Source organism: Oncorhynchus clarkii, chromosome 3 (assembly GCF_045791955.1).
Source record: "Oncorhynchus clarkii lewisi isolate Uvic-CL-2024 chromosome 3, UVic_Ocla_1.0, whole genome shotgun sequence".
Classification (NCBI taxonomy): Eukaryota; Metazoa; Chordata; class Actinopteri; order Salmoniformes; family Salmonidae; genus Oncorhynchus; species Oncorhynchus clarkii.
Window position 1 is genome coordinate 87,912,041 of NC_092149.1, and position 24,000 is coordinate 87,936,040.

At 49.3% G+C, this 24,000-nt stretch overlaps 1 protein-coding gene across 1 annotated transcript in view; it reads left to right on the top strand.

The window, feature by feature from the left end:
- LOC139386328 (partitioning defective 3 homolog B-like) overlaps positions 1-24,000 on the top strand; it is a 406,750-nt gene that overhangs the window by 271,159 nt on the left and 111,591 nt on the right. The window contains exon 18 of the mRNA XM_071131853.1: positions 4,517-4,729. Coding sequence (XP_070987954.1) covers positions 4,517-4,729 — 213 coding nt within the window. The remainder of the gene's footprint in view (positions 1-4,516; positions 4,730-24,000) is intronic.

Genomic DNA, 24,000 nt, shown 5'->3' on the forward strand with positions numbered 1-24,000 from the left:
ATAGGGCTCTGGTCTAAAGTAGTACACTATATAGGGAATAGGCTGCCATTTGGGACACCCTCACATTCTTTAGAAGAAGGCTGACAGGGAGGAGAGCAGGAGACTGGCTTTTTACTGGCTGGCTGACTGGTTGGTTATTGGCTAGCTGACTGGTTGGTTATTGGCTAGCTGACTGGCTGACTGGTTACTGGCTGACTGGTTGTCTGGCTGTTTGACTGGCTGGATACTGACTGGCTGGTTACTGACTGGCTGGTTACTGACTGCCTGACTGGCTGGTTACTGACTGGCTTTTTACTGACTGGCTGGCTGACTGGTTGTCTGACTGGTTACTGGCTGGCTGGCTGACTGGTTTGTTATTGGCTAGCTGACTGGCTGACTGGTTACTGGTTGTCTGGCTGTTTGACTGACTGGTTACTGGCTGTCTGACTAGTCGGTTATCGGCTAGCTGAGTGGCCGACTGGCTGGTTACTGACTGGCTGTTGACTGACTGACTGACTGGCTGGTTACTGACTGGCTGGTGACTGACTGGCTGACTGGCTGGTGACTGGCTGGCTGGCTGCCTGACTGACTGGCTGGCTGGCCGACTGGCTGGTTACTGACTGGCTGGTGACTGACTGGCTGGCTGACTCTCCCTCCCTCTAAGAATTGATAAAAAGTTTGTTGTGCGTTCACCTTGAAAGCCACCATGTTGGGCTAATAGGGATTGATGGATCCATTTGTCTAGGAGTCCATCTGTTTGTGTGTGTACCTGAGATCACACACTCTCATCTCTCGCCAGTCTCTCCTTCTGAGCCAGACTTCATCACACTCTAACCCTCTCCTTCACCTTCTGATGCTGCTATGCAGCTGGTTAAAACTATGACAGGTTCCCCATTTCTGAGCTGTCAGACTTCATGTGTGTACTGTGTGACAGGATGGGCCCTCCCTCAGTGACCTCTGCCCCCTACATCCCTACACCGCCGCCTCGCTAACCCAAGGGAGGGGGGAGGGAGGGAGGGAGAGAGAGAGGGGGGGGGGGGAGGGAGGGAGGGAGAGAGGGAGGGGGAGTGAGGGAGAGAGGGAGGGAGTGGGAGGCAGGGAGGGGGAGGGATGGAGGGGGAGTGAGGGAGGGGGAGGGAGGGAGGGAGGGAGGGGGAGGGAGGGAGAGGGGGAGGGAGGGGGAGGGGGAGTGAGGGAGAGAGGGAGGGAGAGAGGGAGGGGGCATTACCTGACTGAATAGACAGCTTGCTACCGACACTAGTCTGTCCATGTGGTAGCTAGTCAGCCATTTGAGATGTTGAAGAGTTATTTAGGGCTTACTGGATCATGTTTTAAAATGGAACCCTTATATCATGCTTGCCTTAGCATTTACTGGTAGACACATTGTGTCACGCCCTGACTTTAGAGAGCTTGTTTATGTCTCTATTTGGTTTGGTCAGGGTGTGATGTGGGGTGGGCATTCTATGTTTTCTATTTCTTTGATTCTGGCCCAGTGTGGTTCCCAGTCAGTCAGCTGTCTGTCGTTGTCTCTGATTGGGAACCATACTTAGGCAGCCCTTTTTCCCACCTGTGATTGTGGGTAGTTGTCTACGTGTCGTGGCCTGCGAGTACTACGTAGCTTTACGGTCGTTAGTTATTTCTTGTTTTGTTTAGCGACATTATAAATAAAATGTACGCTCGCCACGCTGGGCCTTGGTCCGTTCCTTTCGACGAGCTTGACTACGTCTTTCCTACCAATTCTGCTGGTCGCTGCTCCATACAACAACAAGGTGTCTCTCTGCCTGACAGGTTATCTATAGGCTATATGTGTGGTTATCTATAGGCTATATGTGTGGTTATCTATAGGCTATATGTGTGGTTATCTATAGGCTATATGTGTGCAGTGATAAATAATCGACACAACGAACAGCTTGGGGGGGATCCCATCTGTTTATTCAATGTTTTATATTTTAATCAATTATATATCCTAGATTAAAAAAATATTACAATATTGTTTTCACTAACGGGGAAGATCAACTGACCCAGAGGGCTTCCAAAACATTCCATGTATGTACCCACAGCAGAGAACACACACACACACACACACACACACACACACACACGCAGGGGAATTCCCGTGCCGTTGTTTCCTCTTCAGGAAGTGGGTATAGTTTTGGTCACATTACTGTTTGAATAAATGGTGTGCAGTGTCGTAGCCTGATAATCCAAATGATTCAGGACCCACTTCCACGTCTAGTTTTTACCTTGTTACTGTTGGGATGTTAGTTACTGATTTTAACAGGAACAGAGAAACACGCTTTTTCTGGTACAGAATTTAGCTGGGTGCCTGGAGCGTGATCATTCTGAGAGAGAGAGGGGGAGAGAGGGAGGGAGGGAGGGAGGGAGAGAGAGAGAGAGAGAGAATTGTATGTGTGTGTTATTTATATATATATATATATGTATATATAGTCTTCCTGGTTGTGTAATAGTCATGTGACTCATCTTGATTTTGATTCATCAGATCTCTGCCCAAACCACCAAACACACATACACTCTTAGCTGGAACACTGGTATCTGTCGTTCTTGTGAGTGATGTTTTGCTTGGTGTTTTTTGAGCTGTGTGACGGGAGACAGGGTTAAATGTATTGTCAATTAGGAGACAGGGTCAATCAGCTTGTACATGATGTTATTGCCACTGTTTGGGTCATGAGTGTGATGGAATGCCAGTACATAGTGAGGTGAGAGTCCCTACACTGCATTCAGAAAGGATTCGGACCCCTTGACTGTTTTTCCACATTTTGATACATTACAGCCTTATTCTAAAATTGATTAAATTGTGTTTTTTTTCCCCCTCATCAATCAACACACAAAACCCCATGATGACATCACAAAACCCCATAATGACATCACAATACCCCATAATGACATCACAATACCCCATAATGACATCACAATACCCCATAATGACGAGCCGAAAACAGATTTTTAGAACCTTTTGCAAATGTATTAAAAATGAAAAACAGATTATTTACGTTAGTATTCAGACCCTTTGCTATGAGACTCGGAATTGAGCTCAGGTTCACCCAGTTTCCATTGATCATCAGTGAGATGTTTCTACAACTTGATTGGAGTCCACCTGTCGTAAATTCAGTTGATTGGACATGATTTGGAAAGGCACACACCTGTCTTTATAAGGTCCCACAGTTGACAGTGCATGTCGTAGCAAAAAACAAGCCGTGAGGTCGAAGGAATTGTCCGTAGAGCCCATAGACAGTACTGTGTCGAGGCACAGATCTGGGGAAGGGTATTGTGATGTCATAATGGGGTCACTGTACATCTCTCTCTGTAGGCAGTGTCCATATTTCTCTCTCTAGGGGCAGTGTCCCTATATCTCCCTTTAGGGGCAGTGTCCCTATATCTCCCTCTAGGGGCAGTGTCCCTATATCTGCCTCTCTAGGGGCAGTGTCCCTATATCTGCCTCTCTAGGGGCAGTGTCCCTATATCTCCCTCTAGGAACAGATTCCCTATATCTCCCTCTGGGGGCAGTGTCCCTATATCTCCCTCTGGGGGCAGTGTCCCTATATCTCCCTCTGGGGGCAGTGTCCCTATATCTCCCTCTGGGGGCAGTGTCCCTATATCTCCCTCTGGGGGCAGAGTCCCTATATCTCCCTCTAGGGGCAGAGTCCCTATATTTCCCTCTAGGGGCAGTGTCCTTATATCTCTTTCATGGGGCAGTGTCCCTATATCTCCCTCTAGGGGCAGTGTCCCTATATCACCCTCTATGGTCAGTGTCCCTATATCTCCCTCTAGGGGCAGTGTCCTTATATCTCTTTCATGGGGCAGTGTCCCTATATCTCCCTCTAGGGGCAGAGTCCCTATATTTCCCTCTAGGGGCAGTGTCCTTATATCTCTTTCATGGAGCAGTGTCCCTATATCTCCCTATTGGGGCAGTGTCCCTATATTTCCCTCTAGGGGCAGTGTCCTTATATCTCTTTCATGGAGCAGTGTCCCTATATCTCCCTCTAGGGGCAGTGTCCTTATATCTCTTTCATGGGGCAGTGTCCCTATATCTCCCTCTAGGGGCAGAGTCCCTATATTTCCCTCTAGGGGCAGTGTCCTTATATCTCTTTCATGGAGCAGTGTCCCTATATCTCCCTATTGGGGCAGTGTCCCTATATTTCCCTCTAGGGGCAGTGTCCTTATATCTCTTTCATGGAGCAGTGTCCCTATATCTCCCTCTGGGGGCAGAGTCCCCTTCTCTTCTCCTTCTTCCTCTACTGTCCCCCTCAGAGGGCTCTCCTGCCCAGGTCCCTAACCTGTCTCCTTCTCCCCTCCTCAGAGGGCCCTCCTGCCCAGGTCCCTAACCTGTCTCCCTCTCCCCTCCTCAGAGGGCCCTCCTGCCCAGGTCCCTAACCTGTCTCCCTCTACCCTCCTCAGAGCCCTCCTGCCCAGGTCCCTAACCTGTCTCCCTCTCCCCTCCTCAGAGGGCCCTCCTGCTCAGGTCCCTAACCTGTCTCCCTCTCCCTGTCCACTAACCATGTCTCTCTCCCCTCCTCAGAGCCCTCCACGGCCGTGGACCTTGGTCCTACCTTGGGTTTGAAGAAGTCCAGTTCTCTGGAGAGTCTGCAGACGGCCATGTCAGAGGTCAGGAAGAATGAGCCCCTCCCCTTTCACAGGCCACGCCCCCACATGGTCAGGGGGAGGGGCTGCAACGAGAGCTTCAGAGCGGCCATTGACAAATCTTACGACGGACCAGCTGATGAAGATGATGGTAAGATATCAGAGATAGAGAGACACACACACACACACATACTCCCTCTCGCGCACCAACCCTCTAACCTTTCAACACTTAACCTGCCTTAACGACTGACGACAGGACACAGAAGACAGGATATGTAGATAGCTACAAAGAAGTTAAAATATGATGTGTCCGGGCCTCCCGGGTGGCGCAGTGGTTAAGGGCGCTGTACTGCAGCGCCAGCTGTGCCATCAGAGTCCCTGGGTTCGCGCCCAGGCTCTGTCGTAACCGGCCGCGACCGGGAGGTCCGTGGGGCGACGCACAATTGGCCTAGCGTCGCCCGGGTTAGGGGAGGGCTTGGTCGGTAGGGGTGTCCTTGTCTCATCGCGCACCAGCGACTCCTGTGGCGGGCCGGGCGCAGTGTGCGCTAACCAAGGTGGCCAGGTGCACGGTGTAGCCTCCGACACATTGGTGCGGCTGGCTTCCGGGTTGGATGTGCGCTGTGTTAAAGAAGCAGCGGCTTGGTTGGTTGTGTATCGGAGGACGCATGACTTTCAACCTTCGTCTCTCCCGAGCCCGTACGGGAGTTGTAGAGATGAGACAAGATAGTAGCTACCAACAATTGGACACCACGAAATTGGGGAGAAAAAGGGGTAACATTTTAAAAATAAAAGAAATAAGCTATGTATTATAAATGAATGAATGAACCAACTAAATTGGGGAGAAAAAGGGGGTAAAATAAAAAATTGTTTTTTAAAATATGATGTGTCCTAACATTCAAATCCCAGAATGCAGTATAACTGCAGTACACTATATTGATTGCAGCTTGACGTCATCATAGTGCGTGGCTGTGGGAAACACTTGGTTGGTTATTTTAACTAAAACAATAACCAATCTTTGTTTTTTTTTGCGTGGATTCCGCGACGTGGTTAGCTTTTAACAGTATGGAGTGCTATTTCTTGTCCCGGTATCCCGCTTAACAGACAGGTTGAAGCTTGACAGATTCGCTAAGCTGCTAGCCATCAAGCTAACAAAGTTGGTCCCAGAGGAGTTTTCCACTGAAGTCCACTTTGTCTGGAGAGGTACATGGTTCCAGAGCTGTAGGAGATGGAGAGGTACATGGTTCCAGAGCTGTAGATGTATCTACTACACTTTGTCTGGAGAGGTACATGGTTCCAGAGCTGTAGGAGATGTATCTACTGCACTTTGTCTGGAGAGGTACGTGGTTCCAGAGCTGTAGGAGATGGAGAGGTACATGGTTCCAGAGCTGTAGGAGATGGAGAGGTACATGGTTCCAGAGCTGTAGGAGATGGAGAGGTACATGGTTCCAGAGCTGTAGGAGATGGAGAGGTACATGGTTCCAGAGCTGTAGGAGATGGAGAGGTACATGGTTCCAGAGCTGTAGGAGATGGAGAGGTACATGGTTCCAGAGCTGTAGGAGATGTATCTACTACACTTTGTCTGGAGAGGTACGTGGTTCCAGAGCTGTAGGAGATGGAGAGGTACATGGTTCCAGAGCTGTAGGAGATGGAGAGGTACATGGTTCCAGAGCTGTAGGAGATGTATCTATTACACTTTGTTTTGGGGACAAACTGGATCACTCAGAGTTCCAATGCTGTAGTTGTTTGATTGCTGAGGATTACAGGCTTGAGGAGGCTTCCTTGATCACGCAGGTCGCCAGCCTACGTAAGAAACTGGAGAAAACTCAGAGTGGCATGTTGACCTTTTCTACGCCGGTGGCTGGACGGCTTTCGCACATGTTGGATGCACCTAGTGGTTAGAGACAGGTAGCCTGTCTCTAACCACTAGGTCACATGTCTCTAACCACTAGGTCACCTGTCTCTAACCACTAGGTCACTTGTCTCTAACCACTAGGTCACCTGTCTCTAACCACTAGGTCACCTGTCTCTAACCACTAGGCTACCTGTCTCTAACCACTAGGTAATCTGTCTCTAACCACTAGGCTACCTGTCTCTAACCACTAGGCTACCTGTCTCTAACCACTAGGCTACATGTCTCTAACCACTAGGTCACCTGTCTATAACCACTAGGCTACCTGTCTCTAACCACTAGGCTACCTGTCTCTAACCACTAGGCTACCTGTCTCTAACCACTAGGCTACCTGTCTCTAACCACTAGAATACCTGTCTCTAACCACTAGGCTACCTGTCTCTAACCACTAGGCTACCTGTCTCTAACCACTAGGTCACCTGTCTCTAACCACTAGGTCACCTGTCTCTAACCACTAGGTCACCTGTCTCTAACCACTAGGTCACATGTCTCTAACCACTAGGTCACCTGTCTCTAACCACTAGGTCACCTGTCTCTAACCACTAGGCTACGCTGCCACCTCTACACTCTAACCACTAGGCTCCCTGTCTCTAACCACTAGGCTACCTGTCTCTAACCACTAGGTCACCTGTCTCTAACCACTAGGTCACCTGTCTCTAACCACTAGGTCACATGTCTCTAACCACTAGGTCACCTGTCTCTAACCACTAGGCTACCTGTCTCTAACCACTAGGCTACCTGTCTCTAACCACTAGGTCACCTGTCTCTAACCACTAGGTCACCTGTCTCTAACCACTAGGTCACATGTCTCTAACCACTAGGTCACCTGTCTCTAACCACTAGGTCACCTGTCTCTAACCACTAGGTCACCTGTCTCTAACCACTAGGTCACCTGTCTTTAACCACTAGGTCACCTGTCTCTAACCACTAGGTCACCTGTCTCTAACCACTAGGTCACCTGTCTCTAACCACTAGGCTACCTGTCTCTAACCACTAGATCACCTGTCTCTAACCACTAGTCTACCTGTCTCTAACCACTAGGCCACCTGTCTCTAACCACTAGGTCACCTGTCTCTAACCACTAGGTCACATGTCTCTAACCACTAGGTCACCTCTCTCTAACCACTAGGTCACATGTCTCTAACCACTAGATCACCTGTCTCTAACCACTAGGTCACCTGTCTCTAACCACTAGGTCACCTGTCTCTAACCACTAGGCTACGCTGCCACCTCTACACTCTAACCACTAGGCTCCCTGTCTCTAACCACTAGGCTACCTGTCTCTAACCACTAGGTCACCTGTCTCTAACCACTAGGTCACCTGTCTCTAACCACTAGGTCACATGTCTCTAACCACTAGGCTACCTGTCTCTAACCACTAGGCTACCTGTCTCTAACCACTAGGTCACCTGTCTCTAACCACTAGGTCACCTGTCTCTAACCACTAGGTCACATGTCTCTAACCACTAGGTCACCTGTCTCTAACCACTAGGTCACCTGTCTCTAACCACTAGGTCACCTGTCTCTAACCACTAGGTCACCTGTCTTTAACCACTAGGTCACCTGTCTCTAACCACTAGGTCACCTGTCTCTAACCACTAGGTCACCTGTCTCTAACCACTAGGCTACCTGTCTCTAACCACTAGATCACCTGTCTCTAACCACTAGTCTACCTGTCTCTAACCACTAGGCCACCTGTCTCTAACCACTAGGTCACCTGTCTCTAACCACTAGGTCACATGTCTCTAACCACTAGGTCACCTGTCTCTAACCACTAGGTCACATGTCTCTAACCACTAGGTCACCTGTCTCTAACCACTAGGTCACCTGTCTCTAACCACTAGGTCACCTGTCTCTAACCACTAGGTCACCTGTCTCTAACCACTAGGTCACCTGTCTCTAACCACTAGGCTACCTGTCTCTAACCACTAGGCTACATGTCTCTAACCACTAGGTCACCTGTCTCTAACCACTAGGCTACCTGTCTCTAACCACTAGGTCACCTGTCTCTAACCACTAGTCTACCTGTCTCTAACCACTAGGTCACCTGTCTCTAACCACTAGGTAACCTGTGTCTAACCACTAGGTCACATGTCTCTAACCACTAGGTCACCTGTCTCTAACCACTAGGTCACATGTCTCTAACCACTAGGTCACCTGTCTCTAACCACTAGGTCACCTGTCTCTAACCACTAGTCTACCTGTCTCTAACCACTAGGCCAACTGTCTCTAACCACTAGGTCACCTGTCTCTAACCACTAGGTCACCTGTCTCTAACCACTAGGTCACATGTCTCTAACCACTAGGTCACCTGTCTCTAACCACTAGGCCACCTGTCTCTAACCACTAGGTCACCTGTCTCTAACCACTAGGTCACATGTCTCTAAACACTAGGTCACCTGTCTCTAACCACTAGGTCACCTGTCTCTAACCACTAGGTCACCTGTCTCTAACCACTAGGTCACCTGTCTCTAACCACTAGGTCACCTGTCTAACCACTAGGTCACATGTCTCTAACCACTAGGTCACCTGTCTCTAACCACTAGGTCACATGTCTCTAACCACTAGGTCACCTGTCTCTAACCACTAGGCTACCTGTCTCTAACCACTAGTCTACCTGTCTCTAACCACTAGGCCACCTGTCTCTAACCACTAGGTCACCTGTCTCTAACCACTAGGTCACCTGTCTCTAACCACTAGGTCACATGTCTCTAACCACTAGGTCACCTGTCTCTAACCACTAGTCTACCTGTCTCTAACCACTAGGCCACCTGTCTCTAACCACTAGGTCACCTGTCTCTAACCACTAGGTCACCTGTCTCTAACCACTAGGTCACATGTCTCTAACCACTAGGTCACCTGTCTCTAACCACTAGGCCACCTGTCTCTAACCACTAGGTCACCTGTCTCTAACCACTAGGTCACCTGTCTCTAACCACTAGGTCACCTGTCTCTAACCACTAGGTCACCTGTCTCTAACCACTAGGTCACCTGTCTCTAAACACTAGGTCACCTGTCTCTAAACACTAGGTCACCTGTCTCTAACCACTAGGTCACCTGTCTCTAACCACTAGGCTACCTGTCTCTAACCACTAGGCTACCTGTCTCTAACCACTAGGTCACCTGTCTCTAACCACTAGGTCACCTGTCTCTAACCACTAGGTCACATGTCTCTAACCACTAGGTCACCTGTCTCTAACCACTAGGTCACATGTCTCTAACCACTAGGTCACCTGTCTCTAACCACTAGGTCACCTGTCTCTAACCACTAGGTCACCTGTCTCTAACCACTAGGTCACCTGTCTCTAACCACTAGGTCACCTGTCTCTAACCACTAGGCTACCTGTCTCTAACCACTAGGCTACATGTCTCTAACCACTAGGTCACCTGTCTCTAACCACTAGGCTACCTGTCTCTAACCACTAGGTCACCTGTCTCTAACCACTAGTCTACCTGTCTCTAACCACTAGGCCAACTGTCTCTAACCACTAGGTCACCTGTCTCTAACCACTAGGTCACCTGTCTCTAACCACTAGGTCACATGTCTCTAACCACTAGGTCACCTGTCTCTAACCACTAGGCCACCTGTCTCTAACCACTAGGTCACCTGTCTCTAACCACTAGGTCACCTGTCTCTAACCACTAGGTCACCTGTCTCTAACCACTAGTTCACCTGTCTCTAACCACTAGGTCACCTGTCTCTAACCACTAGGTCACCTGTCTCTAACCACTAGGTCACCTGTCTCTAACCACTAGGTCACATGTCTCTAAACACTAGGTCACCTGTCTCTAACCACTAGGTCACCTGTCTCTAACCACTAGGTCACCTGTCTCTAACCACTAGGTCACCTGTCTCTAACCACTAGGTCACCTGTCTAACCACTAGGTCACATGTCTCTAACCACTAGGTCACCTGTCTCTAACCACTAGGTCACATGTCTCTAACCACTAGGTCACCTGTCTCTAACCACTAGGTCACCTGTCTCTAACCACTAGGTCACCTGTCTCTAACCACTAGGCTACATGTCTCTAACCACTAGGTCACCTGTCTCTAACCACTAGGCTACCTGTCTCTAACCACTAGGTCACCTGTCTCTAACCACTAGTCTACCTGTCTCTAACCACTAGGCCACCTGTCTCTAACCACTAGGTCACCTGTCTCTAACCACTAGGTCACCTGTCTCTAACCACTAGGTCACATGTCTCTAACCACTAGGTCACCTGTCTCTAACCACTAGGCCACCTGTCTCTAACCACTAGGTCACCTGTCTCTAACCACTAGGTCACCTGTCTCTAACCACTAGGTCACCTGTCTCTAACCACTAGGTCACCTGTCTCTAAACACTAGGTCACCTGTCTCTAAACACTAGGTCACCTGTCTCTAACCACTAGGTCACCTGTCTCTAACCACTAGGTCACCTGTCTCTAACCACTAGGTCACCTGTCTCTAACCACTAGGTCACCTGTCTCTAACCACTAGGTCACCTGTCTAACCACTAGGTCACATGTCTCTAACCACTAGGTCACCTGTCTCTAACCACTAGGTCACATGTCTCTAACCACTAGGTCACCTGTCTCTAACCACTAGGCTACCTGTCTCTAACCACTAGGCTACCTGTCTCTAACCACTAGGTCACCTGTCTCTAACCACTAGGTCACCTGTCTCTAACCACTAGGTCACATGTCTCTAACCACTAGGTCACCTGTCTCTAACCACTAGGTCACCTGTCTCTAACCACTAGGTCACCTGTCTCTAACCACTAGGTCACCTGTCTCTAACCACTAGGTCACCTGTCTCTAACCACTAGGTCACATGTCTCTAACCACTAGGCTACCTGTCTCTAACCACTAGGCTACCTGTCTCTAACCACTAGGTCACCTGTCTCTAACCACTAGGTCACCTGTCTCTAACCACTAGGTCACATGTCTCTAACCACTAGGTCACCTGTCTCTAACCACTAGGTCACCTGTCTCTAACCACTAGGTCACCTGTCTCTAACCACTAGGTCACCTGTCTTTAACCACTAGGTCACCTGTCTCTAACCACTAGGTCACCTGTCTCTAACCACTAGGTCACCTGTCTCTAACCACTAGGCTACCTGTCTCTAACCACTAGATCACCTGTCTCTAACCACTAGTCTACCTGTCTCTAACCACTAGGCCACCTGTCTCTAACCACTAGGTCACCTGTCTCTAACCACTGGGTCACATGTCTCTAACCACTAGGTCACCTGTCTCTAACCACTAGGTCACATGTCTCTAACCACTAGGTCACCTGTCTCTAACCACTAGGTCACCTGTCTCTAACCACTAGGTCACCTGTCTCTAACCACTAGGTCACCTGTCTCTAACCACTAGGTCACCTGTCTCTAACCACTAGGCTACATGTCTCTAACCACTAGGTCACCTGTCTCTAACCACTAGGCTACCTGTCTCTAACCACTAGGTCACCTGTCTCTAACCACTAGTCTACCTGTCTCTAACCACTAGGCCACCTGTCTCTAACCACTAGGTCACCTGTCTCTAACCACTAGGTCACCTGTCTCTAACCACTAGGTCACATGTCTCTAACCACTAGGTCACCTGTCTCTAACCACTAGTCTACCTGTCTCTAACCACTAGGCCACCTGTCTCTAACCACTAGGTCACCTGTCTCTAACCACTAGGTCACCTGTCTCTAACCACTAGGTCACATGTCTCTAACCACTAGGTCACCTGTCTCTAACCACTAGGCCACCTGTCTCTAACCACTAGGTCACCTGTCTCTAACCACTAGGTCACCTGTCTCTAACCACTAGGTCACCTGTCTCTAACCACTAGGTCACCTGTCTCTAACCACTAGGTCACCTGTCTCTAAACACTAGGTCACCTGTCTCTAAACACTAGGTCACCTGTCTCTAACCACTAGGTCACCTGTCTCTAACCACTAGGCTACCTGTCTCTAACCACTAGGCTACCTGTCTCTAACCACTAGGTCACCTGTCTCTAACCACTAGGTAACCACACCTGTCTCTAACCACTAGGTCACCTGTCTCTAACCACTAGGTCACCTGTCTCTAACCACTAGGTCACCTGTCTCTAACCACTAGGTCACCTGTCTCTAACCACTAGGTCACATGTCTCTAACCACTAGGTCACCTGTCTCTAACCACTAGGTCACCTGTCTCTAACCACTAGGTCACCTGTCTCTAACCACTAGGTCACCTGTCTCTAACCACTAGGTCACCTGTCTCTAACCACTAGGCTACCTGTCTCTAACCACTAGGCTACATGTCTCTAACCACTAGGTCACCTGTCTCTAACCACTAGGCTACCTGTCTCTAACCACTAGGTCACCTGTCTCTAACCACTAGTCTACCTGTCTCTAACCACTAGGCCAACTGTCTCTAACCACTAGGTCACCTGTCTCTAACCACTAGGTCACCTGTCTCTAACCACTAGGTCACATGTCTCTAACCACTAGGTCACCTGTCTCTAACCACTAGGCTACCTGTCTCTAACCACTAGGCTACATGTCTCTAACCACTAGGTCACCTGTCTCTAACCACTAGGCTACCTGTCTCTAACCACTAGGTCACCTGTCTCTAACCACTAGTCTACCTGTCTCTAACCACTAGGCCAACTGTCTCTAACCACTAGGTCACCTGTCTCTAACCACTAGGTCACCTGTCTCTAACCACTAGGTCACATGTCTCTAACCACTAGGTCACCTGTCTCTAACCACTAGGCCACCTGTCTCTAACCACTAGGTCACCTGTCTCTAACCACTAGGTCACCTGTCTCTAACCACTAGGTCACCTGTCTCTAACCACTAGTTCACCTGTCTCTAACCACTAGGTCACCTGTCTCTAACCACTAGGTCACCTGTCTCTAACCACTAGGTCACCTGTCTCTAACCACTAGGTCACATGTCTCTAAACACTAGGTCACCTGTCTCTAACCACTAGGTCACCTGTCTCTAACCACTAGGTCACCTGTCTCTAACCACTAGGTCACCTGTCTCTAACCACTAGGTCACCTGTCTAACCACTAGGTCACATGTCTCTAACCACTAGGTCACCTGTCTCTAACCACTAGGTCACATGTCTCTAACCACTAGGTCACCTGTCTCTAACCACTAGGCTACCTGTCTCTAACCACTAGGCTACCTGTCTCTAACCACTAGGTCACCTGTCTCTAACCACTAGGTCACCTGTCTCTAACCACTAGGTCACATGTCTCTAACCACTAGGTCACCTGTCTCTAACCACTAGGTCACCTGTCTCTAACCACTAGGTCACCTGTCTCTAACCACTAGGTCACCTGTCTCTAACCACTAGGTCACCTGTCTCTAACCACTAGGTCACATGTCTCTAACCACTAGGCTACCTGTCTCTAACCACTAGGCTACCTGTCTCTAACCACTAGGTCACCTGTCTCTAACCACTAGGTCACCTGTCTCTAACCACTAGGTCACATGTCTCTAACCACTAGGTCACCTGTCTCTAACCACTAGGTCACCTGTCTCTAACCACTAGGTCACCTGTCTCTAACCACTAGGTCACCTGTCTTTAACCACTAGGTCACCTGTCTCTAACCACTAGGTCACCTGTCTCTAACCACTAGGTCACCTGTCTCTAACCACTAGGCTACCTGTCTCTAACCACTAGATCACCTGTCTCTAACCACTAGTCTACCTGTCTCTAACCACTAGGCCACCTGTCTCTAACCACTAGGTCACCTGTCTCTAACCACTGGGTCACATGTCTCTAACCACTAGGTCACCTGTCTCTAACCACTAGGTCACATGTCTCTAACCACTAGGTCACCTGTCTCTAACCACTAGGTCACCTGTCTCTAACCACTAGGTCACCTGTCTCTAACCACTAGGTCACCTGTCTCTAACCACTAGGTCACCTGTCTCTAACCACTAGGCTACATGTCTCTAACCACTAGGTCACCTGTCTCTAACCACTAGGCTACCTGTCTCTAACCACTAGGTCACCTGTCTCTAACCACTAGTCTACCTGTCTCTAACCACTAGGCCACCTGTCTCTAACCACTAGGTCACCTGTCTCTAACCACTAGGTCACCTGTCTCTAACCACTAGGTCACATGTCTCTAACCACTAGGTCACCTGTCTCTAACCACTAGGCCACCTGTCTCTAACCACTAGGTCACCTGTCTCTAACCACTAGGTCACCTGTCTCTAACCACTAGGTCACCTGTCTCTAACCACTAGGTCACCTGTCTCTAACCACTAGGTCACCTGTCTCTAAACACTAGGTCACCTGTCTCTAAACACTAGGTCACCTGTCTCTAACCACTAGGTCACCTGTCTCTAACCACTAGGCTACCTGTCTCTAACCACTAGGCTACCTGTCTCTAACCACTAGGTCACCTGTCTCTAACCACTAGGTCACCTGTCTCTAACCACTAGGTCACATGTCTCTAACCACTAGGTCACCTGTCTCTAACCACTAGGTCACATGTCTCTAACCACTAGGTCACCTGTCTCTAACCACTAGGTCACCTGTCTCTAACCACTAGGTCACCTGTCTCTAACCACTAGGTCACCTGTCTCTAACCACTAGGTCACCTGTCTCTAACCACTAGGCTACCTGTCTCTAACCACTAGGCTACATGTCTCTAACCACTAGGTCACCTGTCTCTAACCACTAGGCTACCTGTCTCTAACCACTAGGTCACCTGTCTCTAACCACTAGTCTACCTGTCTCTAACCACTAGGCCAACTGTCTCTAACCACTAGGTCACCTGTCTCTAACCACTAGGTCACCTGTCTCTAACCACTAGGTCACATGTCTCTAACCACTAGGTCACCTGTCTCTAACCACTAGGCCACCTGTCTCTAACCACTAGGTCACCTGTCTCTAACCACTAGGTCACCTGTCTCTAACCACTAGGTCACCTGTCTCTAACCACTAGTTCACCTGTCTCTAACCACTAGGTCACCTGTCTCTAACCACTAGGTCACCTGTCTCTAACCACTAGGTCACCTGTCTCTAACCACTAGGTCACATGTCTCTAAACACTAGGTCACCTGTCTCTAACCACTAGGTCACCTGTCTCTAACCACTAGGTCACCTGTCTCTAACCACTAGGTCACCTGTCTCTAACCACTAGGTCACCTGTCTAACCACTAGGTCACATGTCTCTAACCACTAGGTCACCTGTCTCTAACCACTAGGTCACATGTCTCTAACCACTAGGTCACCTGTCTCTAACCACTAGGCTACCTGTCTCTAACCACTAGTCTACCTGTCTCTAACCACTAGGCCACCTGTCTCTAACCACTAGGTCACCTGTCTCTAACCACTAGGTCACATGTCTCTAACCACTAGGTCACCTGTCTCTAACCACTAGGTCACCTGTCTCTAACCACTAGGTCACCTGTCTCTAACCACTAGGTCACCTGTCTCTAACCACTAGGTCACCTGTCTCTAACCACTAGGTCACATGTCTCTAACCACTAGGCTACCTGTCTCTAACCACTAGGCTACCTGTCTCTAACCACTAGGTCACCTGTCTCTAACCACTAGGTCACCTGTCTCTAACCACTAGGTCACATGTCTCTAACCACTAGGTCACCTGTCTCTAACCACTAGGTCACCTGTCTCTAACCACTAGGTCACCTGTCTCTAACCACTAGGTCACCTGTCTTTAACCACTAGGTCACCTGTCTCTAACCACTAGGTCACCTGTCTCTAACCACTAGGTCACCTGTCTCTAACCACTAGGCTACCTGTCTCTAACCACTAGATCACCTGTCTCTAACCACTAGTCTACCTGTCTCTAACCACTAGGCCACCTGTCTCTAACCACTAGGTCACCTGTCTCTAACCACTGGGTCACATGTCTCTAACCACTAGGTCACCTGTCTCTAACCACTAGGTCACATGTCTCTAACCACTAGGTCACCTGTCTCTAACCACTAGGCTACCTGTCTCTAACCACTAGGTCACCTGTCTCTAACCACTAGTCTACCTGTCTCTAACCACTAGGCCACCTGTCTCTAACCACTAGGTCACCTGTCTCTAACCACTAGGTCACCTGTCTCTAACCACTAGGTCACATGTCTCTAACCACTAGGTCACCTGTCTCTAACCACTAGGCCACCTGTCTCTAACCACTAGGTCACCTGTCTCTAACCACTAGGTCACCTGTCTCTAACCACTAGGTCACCTGTCTCTAACCACTAGGTCACCTGTCTCTAAACACTAGGTCACCTGTCTCTAAACACTAGGTCACCTGTCTCTAACCACTAGGTCACCTGTCTCTAACCACTAGGCTACCTGTCTCTAACCACTAGGCTACCTGTCTCTAACCACTAGGTCACCTGTCTCTAACCACTAGGTCACCTGTCTCTAACCACTAGGTCACATGTCTCTAACCACTAGGTCACCTGTCTCTAACCACTAGGTCACATGTCTCTAACCACTAGGTCACCTGTCTCTAACCACTAGGTCACCTGTCTCTAACCACTAGGTCACCTGTCTCTAACCACTAGGTCACCTGTCTCTAACCACTAGGTCACCTGTCTCTAACCACTAGGCTACCTGTCTCTAACCACTAGGCTACATGTCTCTAACCACTAGGTCACCTGTCTCTAACCACTAGGCTACCTGTCTCTAACCACTAGGTCACCTGTCTCTAACCACTAGTCTACCTGTCTCTAACCACTAGGCCAACTGTCTCTAACCACTAGGTCACCTGTCTCTAACCACTAGGTCACCTGTCTCTAACCACTAGGTCACATGTCTCTAACCACTAGGTCACCTGTCTCTAACCACTAGGCCACCTGTCTCTAACCACTAGGTCACCTGTCTCTAACCACTAGGTCACCTGTCTCTAACCACTAGGTCACCTGTCTCTAACCACTAGGTCACCTGTCTCTAACCACTAGGTCACCTGTCTCTAACCACTAGGTCACCTGTCTCTAACCACTAGGTCACATGTCTCTAAACACTAGGTCACCTGTCTCTAACCACTAGGTCACCTGTCTCTAACCACTAGGTCACCTGTCTCTAACCACTAGGTCACCTGTCTCTAACCACTAGGTCACCTGTCTAACCACTAGGTCACATGTCTCTAACCACTAGGTCACCTGTCTCTAACCACTAGGTCACATGTCTCTAACCACTAGGTCACCTGTCTCTAACCACTAGGCTACCTGTCTCTAACCACTAGGCTACCTGTCTCTAACCACTAGGTCACCTGTCTCTAACCACTAGGTCACCTGTCTCTAACCACTAGGTCACATGTCTCTAACCACTAGGTCACCTGTCTCTAACCACTAGGTCACCTGTCTCTAACCACTAGGTCACCTGTCTCTAACCACTAGGTCACCTGTCTCTAACCACTAGGTCACCTGTCTCTAACCACTAGGTCACATGTCTCTAACCACTAGGCTACCTGTCTCTAACCACTAGGCTACCTGTCTCTAACCACTAGGTCACCTGTCTCTAACCACTAGGTCACCTGTCTCTAACCACTAGGTCACATGTCTCTAACCACTAGGTCACCTGTCTCTAACCACTAGGTCACCTGTCTCTAACCACTAGGTCACCTGTCTCTAACCACTAGGTCACCTGTCTTTAACCACTAGGTCACCTGTCTCTAACCACTAGGTCACCTGTCTCTAACCACTAGGTCACCTGTCTCTAACCACTAGGCTACCTGTCTCTAACCACTAGATCACCTGTCTCTAACCACTAGTCTACCTGTCTCTAACCACTAGGCCACCTGTCTCTAACCACTAGGTCACCTGTCTCTAACCACTGGGTCACATGTCTCTAACCACTAGGTCACCTGTCTCTAACCACTAGGTCACATGTCTCTAACCACTAGGTCACCTGTCTCTAACCACTAGGTCACCTGTCTCTAACCACTAGGTCACCTGTCTCTAACCACTAGGTCACCTGTCTCTAACCACTAGGTCACCTGTCTCTAACCACTAGGCTACATGTCTCTAACCACTAGGTCACCTGTCTCTAACCACTAGGCTACCTGTCTCTAACCACTAGGTCACCTGTCTCTAACCACTAGTCTACCTGTCTCTAACCACTAGGCCACCTGTCTCTAACCACTAGGTCACCTGTCTCTAACCACTAGGTCACCTGTCTCTAACCACTAGGTCACATGTCTCTAACCACTAGGTCACCTGTCTCTAACCACTAGTCTACCTGTCTCTAACCACTAGGCCACCTGTCTCTAACCACTAGGTCACCTGTCTCTAACCACTAGGTCACCTGTCTCTAACCACTAGGTCACATGTCTCTAACCACTGGGTCACCTGTCTCTAACCACTAGGCCACCTGTCTCTAACCACTAGGTCACCTGTCTCTAACCACTAGGTCACCTGTCTCTAACCACTAGGTCACCTGTCTCTAACCACTAGGTCACCTGTCTCTAACCACTAGGTCACCTGTCTCTAAGCACTAGGTCACCTGTCTCTAAACACTAGGTCACCTGACCACTAGGTCACCTGTCACCTGTCTCTAACCACTAGTCTCTAAACACTAGGTCACCTGTCTCTAACCACTAGGTCACCTGTCTCTAACCACTAGGTCACCTGTCTCTAACCACTAGGTCACCTGTCTCTAACCACTAGGTCTCTAACCACTAGGTCACCTGTCTCTAACCACTAGGCTACCTGTCTCTAACCACTAGGCTACCTGTCTCTAACCACTAGGTCACCTGTCTCTAACCACTAGGTCACCTGTCTCTAACCACTAGGTCACATGTCTCTAACCACTAGGTCACCTGTCTCTAACCACTAGGTCACCTGTCTCTAACCACTAGGTCACCTGTCTCTAACCACTAGGTCACCTGTCTCTAACCACTAGTTCACCTGTCTCTAACCACTAGGTCACCTGTCTCTAACCACTAGGTCACCTGTCTCTAACCACTAGGTCACCTGTCTCTAACCACTAGGTCACATGTCTCTAAACACTAGGTCACCTGTCTCTAACCACTAGGTCACCTGTCTCTAACCACTAGGTCACCTGTCTCTAACCACTAGGTCACCTGTCTCTAACCACTAGGTCACCTGTCTAACCACTAGGTCACATGTCTCTAACCACTAGGTCACCTGTCTCTAACCACTAGGTCACATGTCTCTAACCACTAGGTCACCTGTCTCTAACCACTAGGCTACCTGTCTCTAACCACTAGGCTACCTGTCTCTAACCACTAGGTCACCTGTCTCTAACCACTAGGTCACCTGTCTCTAACCACTAGGTCACATGTCTCTAACCACTAGGTCACCTGTCTCTAACCACTAGGTCACCTGTCTCTAACCACTAGGTCACCTGTCTCTAACCACTAGGTCACCTGTCTCTAACCACTAGGTCACCTGTCTCTAACCACTAGGTCACATGTCTCTAACCACTAGGCTACCTGTCTCTAACCACTAGGCTACCTGTCTCTAACCACTAGGTCACCTGTCTCTAACCACTAGGTCACCTGTCTCTAACCACTAGGTCACATGTCTCTAACCACTAGGTCACCTGTCTCTAACCACTAGGTCACCTGTCTCTAACCACTAGGTCACCTGTCTCTAACCACTAGGTCACCTGTCTTTAACCACTAGGTCACCTGTCTCTAACCACTAGGTCACCTGTCTCTAACCACTAGGTCACCTGTCTCTAACCACTAGGCTACCTGTCTCTAACCACTAGATCACCTGTCTCTAACCACTAGTCTACCTGTCTCTAACCACTAGGCCACCTGTCTCTAACCACTAGGTCACCTGTCTCTAACCACTGGGTCACATGTCTCTAACCACTAGGTCACCTGTCTCTAACCACTAGGTCACATGTCTCTAACCACTAGGTCACCTGTCTCTAACCACTAGGTCACCTGTCTCTAACCACTAGGTCACCTGTCTCTAACCACTAGGTCACCTGTCTCTAACCACTAGGTCACCTGTCTCTAACCACTAGGCTACATGTCTCTAACCACTAGGTCACCTGTCTCTAACCACTAGGCTACCTGTCTCTAACCACTAGGTCACCTGTCTCTAACCACTAGTCTACCTGTCTCTAACCACTAGGCCACCTGTCTCTAACCACTAGGTCACCTGTCTCTAACCACTAGGTCACCTGTCTCTAACCACTAGGTCACATGTCTCTAACCACTAGGTCACCTGTCTCTAACCACTAGGTCACCTGTCTCTAACCACTAGGTCACCTGTCTCTAACCACTAGGTCACCTGTCTCTAACCACTAGGTCACCTGTCTCTAACCACTAGGTCACCTGTCTCTAACCACTAGGTCACCTGTCTCTAAACACTAGGTCACCTGTCTCTAAACACTAGGTCACCTGTCTCTAACCACTAGGTCACCTGTCTCTAACCACTAGGCTACCTGTCTCTAACCACTAGGCTACCTGTCTCTAACCACTAGGTCACCTGTCTCTAACCACTAGGTCACCTGTCTCTAACCACTAGGTCACATGTCTCTAACCACTAGGTCACCTGTCTCTAACCACTAGGTCACATGTCTCTAACCACTAGGTCACCTGTCTCTAACCACTAGGTCACCTGTCTCTAACCACTAGGTCACCTGTCTCTAACCACTAGGTCACCTGTCTCTAACCACTGGGTCACCTGTCTCTAACCACTAGGCTACCTGTCTCTAACCACTAGGCTACATGTCTCTAACCACTAGGTCACCTGTCTCTAACCACTAGGCTACCTGTCTCTAACCACTAGGTCACCTGTCTCTAACCACTAGTCTACCTGTCTCTAACCACTAGGCCAACTGTCTCTAACCACTAGGTCACCTGTCTCTAACCACTAGGTCACCTGTCTCTAACCACTAGGTCACATGTCTCTAACCACTAGGTCACCTGTCTCTAACCACTAGGCCACCTGTCTCTAACCACTAGGTCACCTGTCTCTAACCACTAGGTCACCTGTCTCTAACCACTAGGTCACCTGTCTCTAACCACTAGTTCACCTGTCTCTAACCACTAGGTCACCTGTCTCTAACCACTAGGTCACCTGTCTCTAACCACTAGGTCACCTGTCTCTAACCACTAGGTCACATGTCTCTAAACACTAGGTCACCTGTCTCTAACCACTAGGTCACCTGTCTCTAACCACTAGGTCACCTGTCTCTAACCACTAGGTCACCTGTCTCTAACCACTAGGTCACCTGTCTAACCACTAGGTCACATGTCTCTAACCACTAGGTCACCTGTCTCTAACCACTAGGTCACATGTCTCTAACCACTAGGTCACCTGTCTCTAACCACTAGGCTACCTGTCTCTAACCACTAGTCTACCTGTCTCTAACCACTAGGCCACCTGTCTCTAACCACTAGGTCACCTGTCTCTAACCACTAGGTCACCTGTCTCTAACCACTAGGTCACCTGTCTCTAACCACTAGGTCACCTGTCTCTAACCACTAGGTCACCTGTCTCTAACCACTAGTCACCTGTCTCTAACCACTGTCATGTCTCTAACCACTAGCTACCTGTCTCTAACCACTCACCTGTCTCTAACCACTAGGTCACCTGTCTCTAACCACTAGGTCACCTGTCTCTAACCACTAGGTCACCTGTAACCACTAGGTCACCTGCTACCTGTCTCTAACCACTAGTACCTGTCTCTAACCACTAGGCCACCTGGTCACCTGTCTCTAACCACTAGTCTCACCTGTCTCTCACATGTCTCTACCTGTCTCTACCACCACTAGGTCACCTGTCTCAGGCTACCTGTCTCTAACCACCTACCTGTCTCTAACCACTAGGTCACCTGTCTCTAACCACTAGGTCACCTGTCTCTAACCACTAGTCTCTAACCACTAGGCTACCTGTCTCTAACCACTAGTCTACCTGTCACCTGTCTCTAACCACTAGGTCACCTGTCTCTAACCACTAGGTCACCTGTCTAACCACTAGGTCACATGTCTCTAACCACTAGGTCACCTGTCTCTAACCACTAGGTCACATGTCTCTAACCACTAGGTCACCTGTCTCTAACCACTAGGCTACCTGTCTCTAACCACTAGTCTACCTGTCTCTAACCACTAGGCCACCTGTCTCTAACCACTAGGTCACCTGTCTCTAACCACTAGGTCACCTGTCTCTAACCACTAGGTCACCTGTCTCTAACCACTAGGTCACATGTCTCTAACCACTAGGCTACCTGTCTCTAACCACTAGGCTACCTGTCTCTAACCACTAGGTCACCTGTCTCTAACCACTAGGTCACCTGTCTCTAACCATGTCTCTAACCACTAGGTCACCTGTCTCTAACCACTAGGTCACCTGTCTCTAACCACTAGGTCACCTGTCTCTAACCACTAGGTCACCTGTCTTTAACCACTAGGTCACCTGTCTCTAACCACTAGGTCACCTGTCTCTAACCACTAGGTCACCTGTCTCTAACCACTAGGCTACCTGTCTCTAACCACTAGATCACCTGTCTCTAACCACTAGTCTACCTGTCTCTAACCACTAGGCCACCTGTCTCTAACCACTAGGTCACCTGTCTCTAACCACTGGGTCACATGTCTCTAACCACTAGGTCACCTGTCTCTAACCACTAGGTCACATGTCTCTAACCACTAGGTCACCTGTCTCTAACCACTAGGTCACCTGTCTCTAACCACTAGGTCAACTGTCTCTAACCACTAGGTCACCTGTCTCTAACCACTAGGCTACATGTCTCTAACCACTAGGTCACCTGTCTCTAACCACTAGGCTACCTGTCTCTAACCACTAGGTCACCTGTCTCTAACCACTAGTCTACCTGTCTCTAACCACTAGGCCACCTGTCTCTAACCACTAGGTCACCTGTCTCTAACCACTAGGTCACCTGTCTCTAACCACTAGGTCACATGTCTCTAACCACTAGGTCACCTGTCTCTAACCACTAGGCCACCTGTCTCTAACCACTAGGTCACCTGTCTCTAACCACTAGGTCACCTGTCTCTAACCACTAGGTCACCTGTCTCTAACCACTAGGTCACCTGTCTCTAAACACTAGGTCACCTGTCTCTAAACACTAGGTCACCTGTCTCTAACCACTAGGTCACCTGTCTCTAACCACTAGGCTACCTGTCTCTAACCACTAGGCTACCTGTCTCTAACCACTAGGTCACCTGTCTCTAACCACTAGGTCACCTGTCTCTAACCACTAGGTCACATGTCTCTAACCACTAGGTCACCTGTCTCTAACCACTAGGTCACATGTCTCTAACCACTAGGTCACCTGTCTCTAACCACTAGGTCACCTGTCTCTAACCACTAGGTCACCTGTCTCTAACCACTAGGTCACCTGTCTCTAACCACTAGGTCACCTGTCTCTAACCACTAGGCTACCTGTCTCTAACCACTAGGCTACATGTCTCTAACCACTAGGTCACCTGTCTCTAACCACTAGGCTACCTGTCTCTAACCACTAGGTCACCTGTCTCTAACCACTAGTCTACCTGTCTCTAACCACTAGGCCAACTGTCTCTAACCACTAGGTCACCTGTCTCTAACCACTAGGTCACCTGTC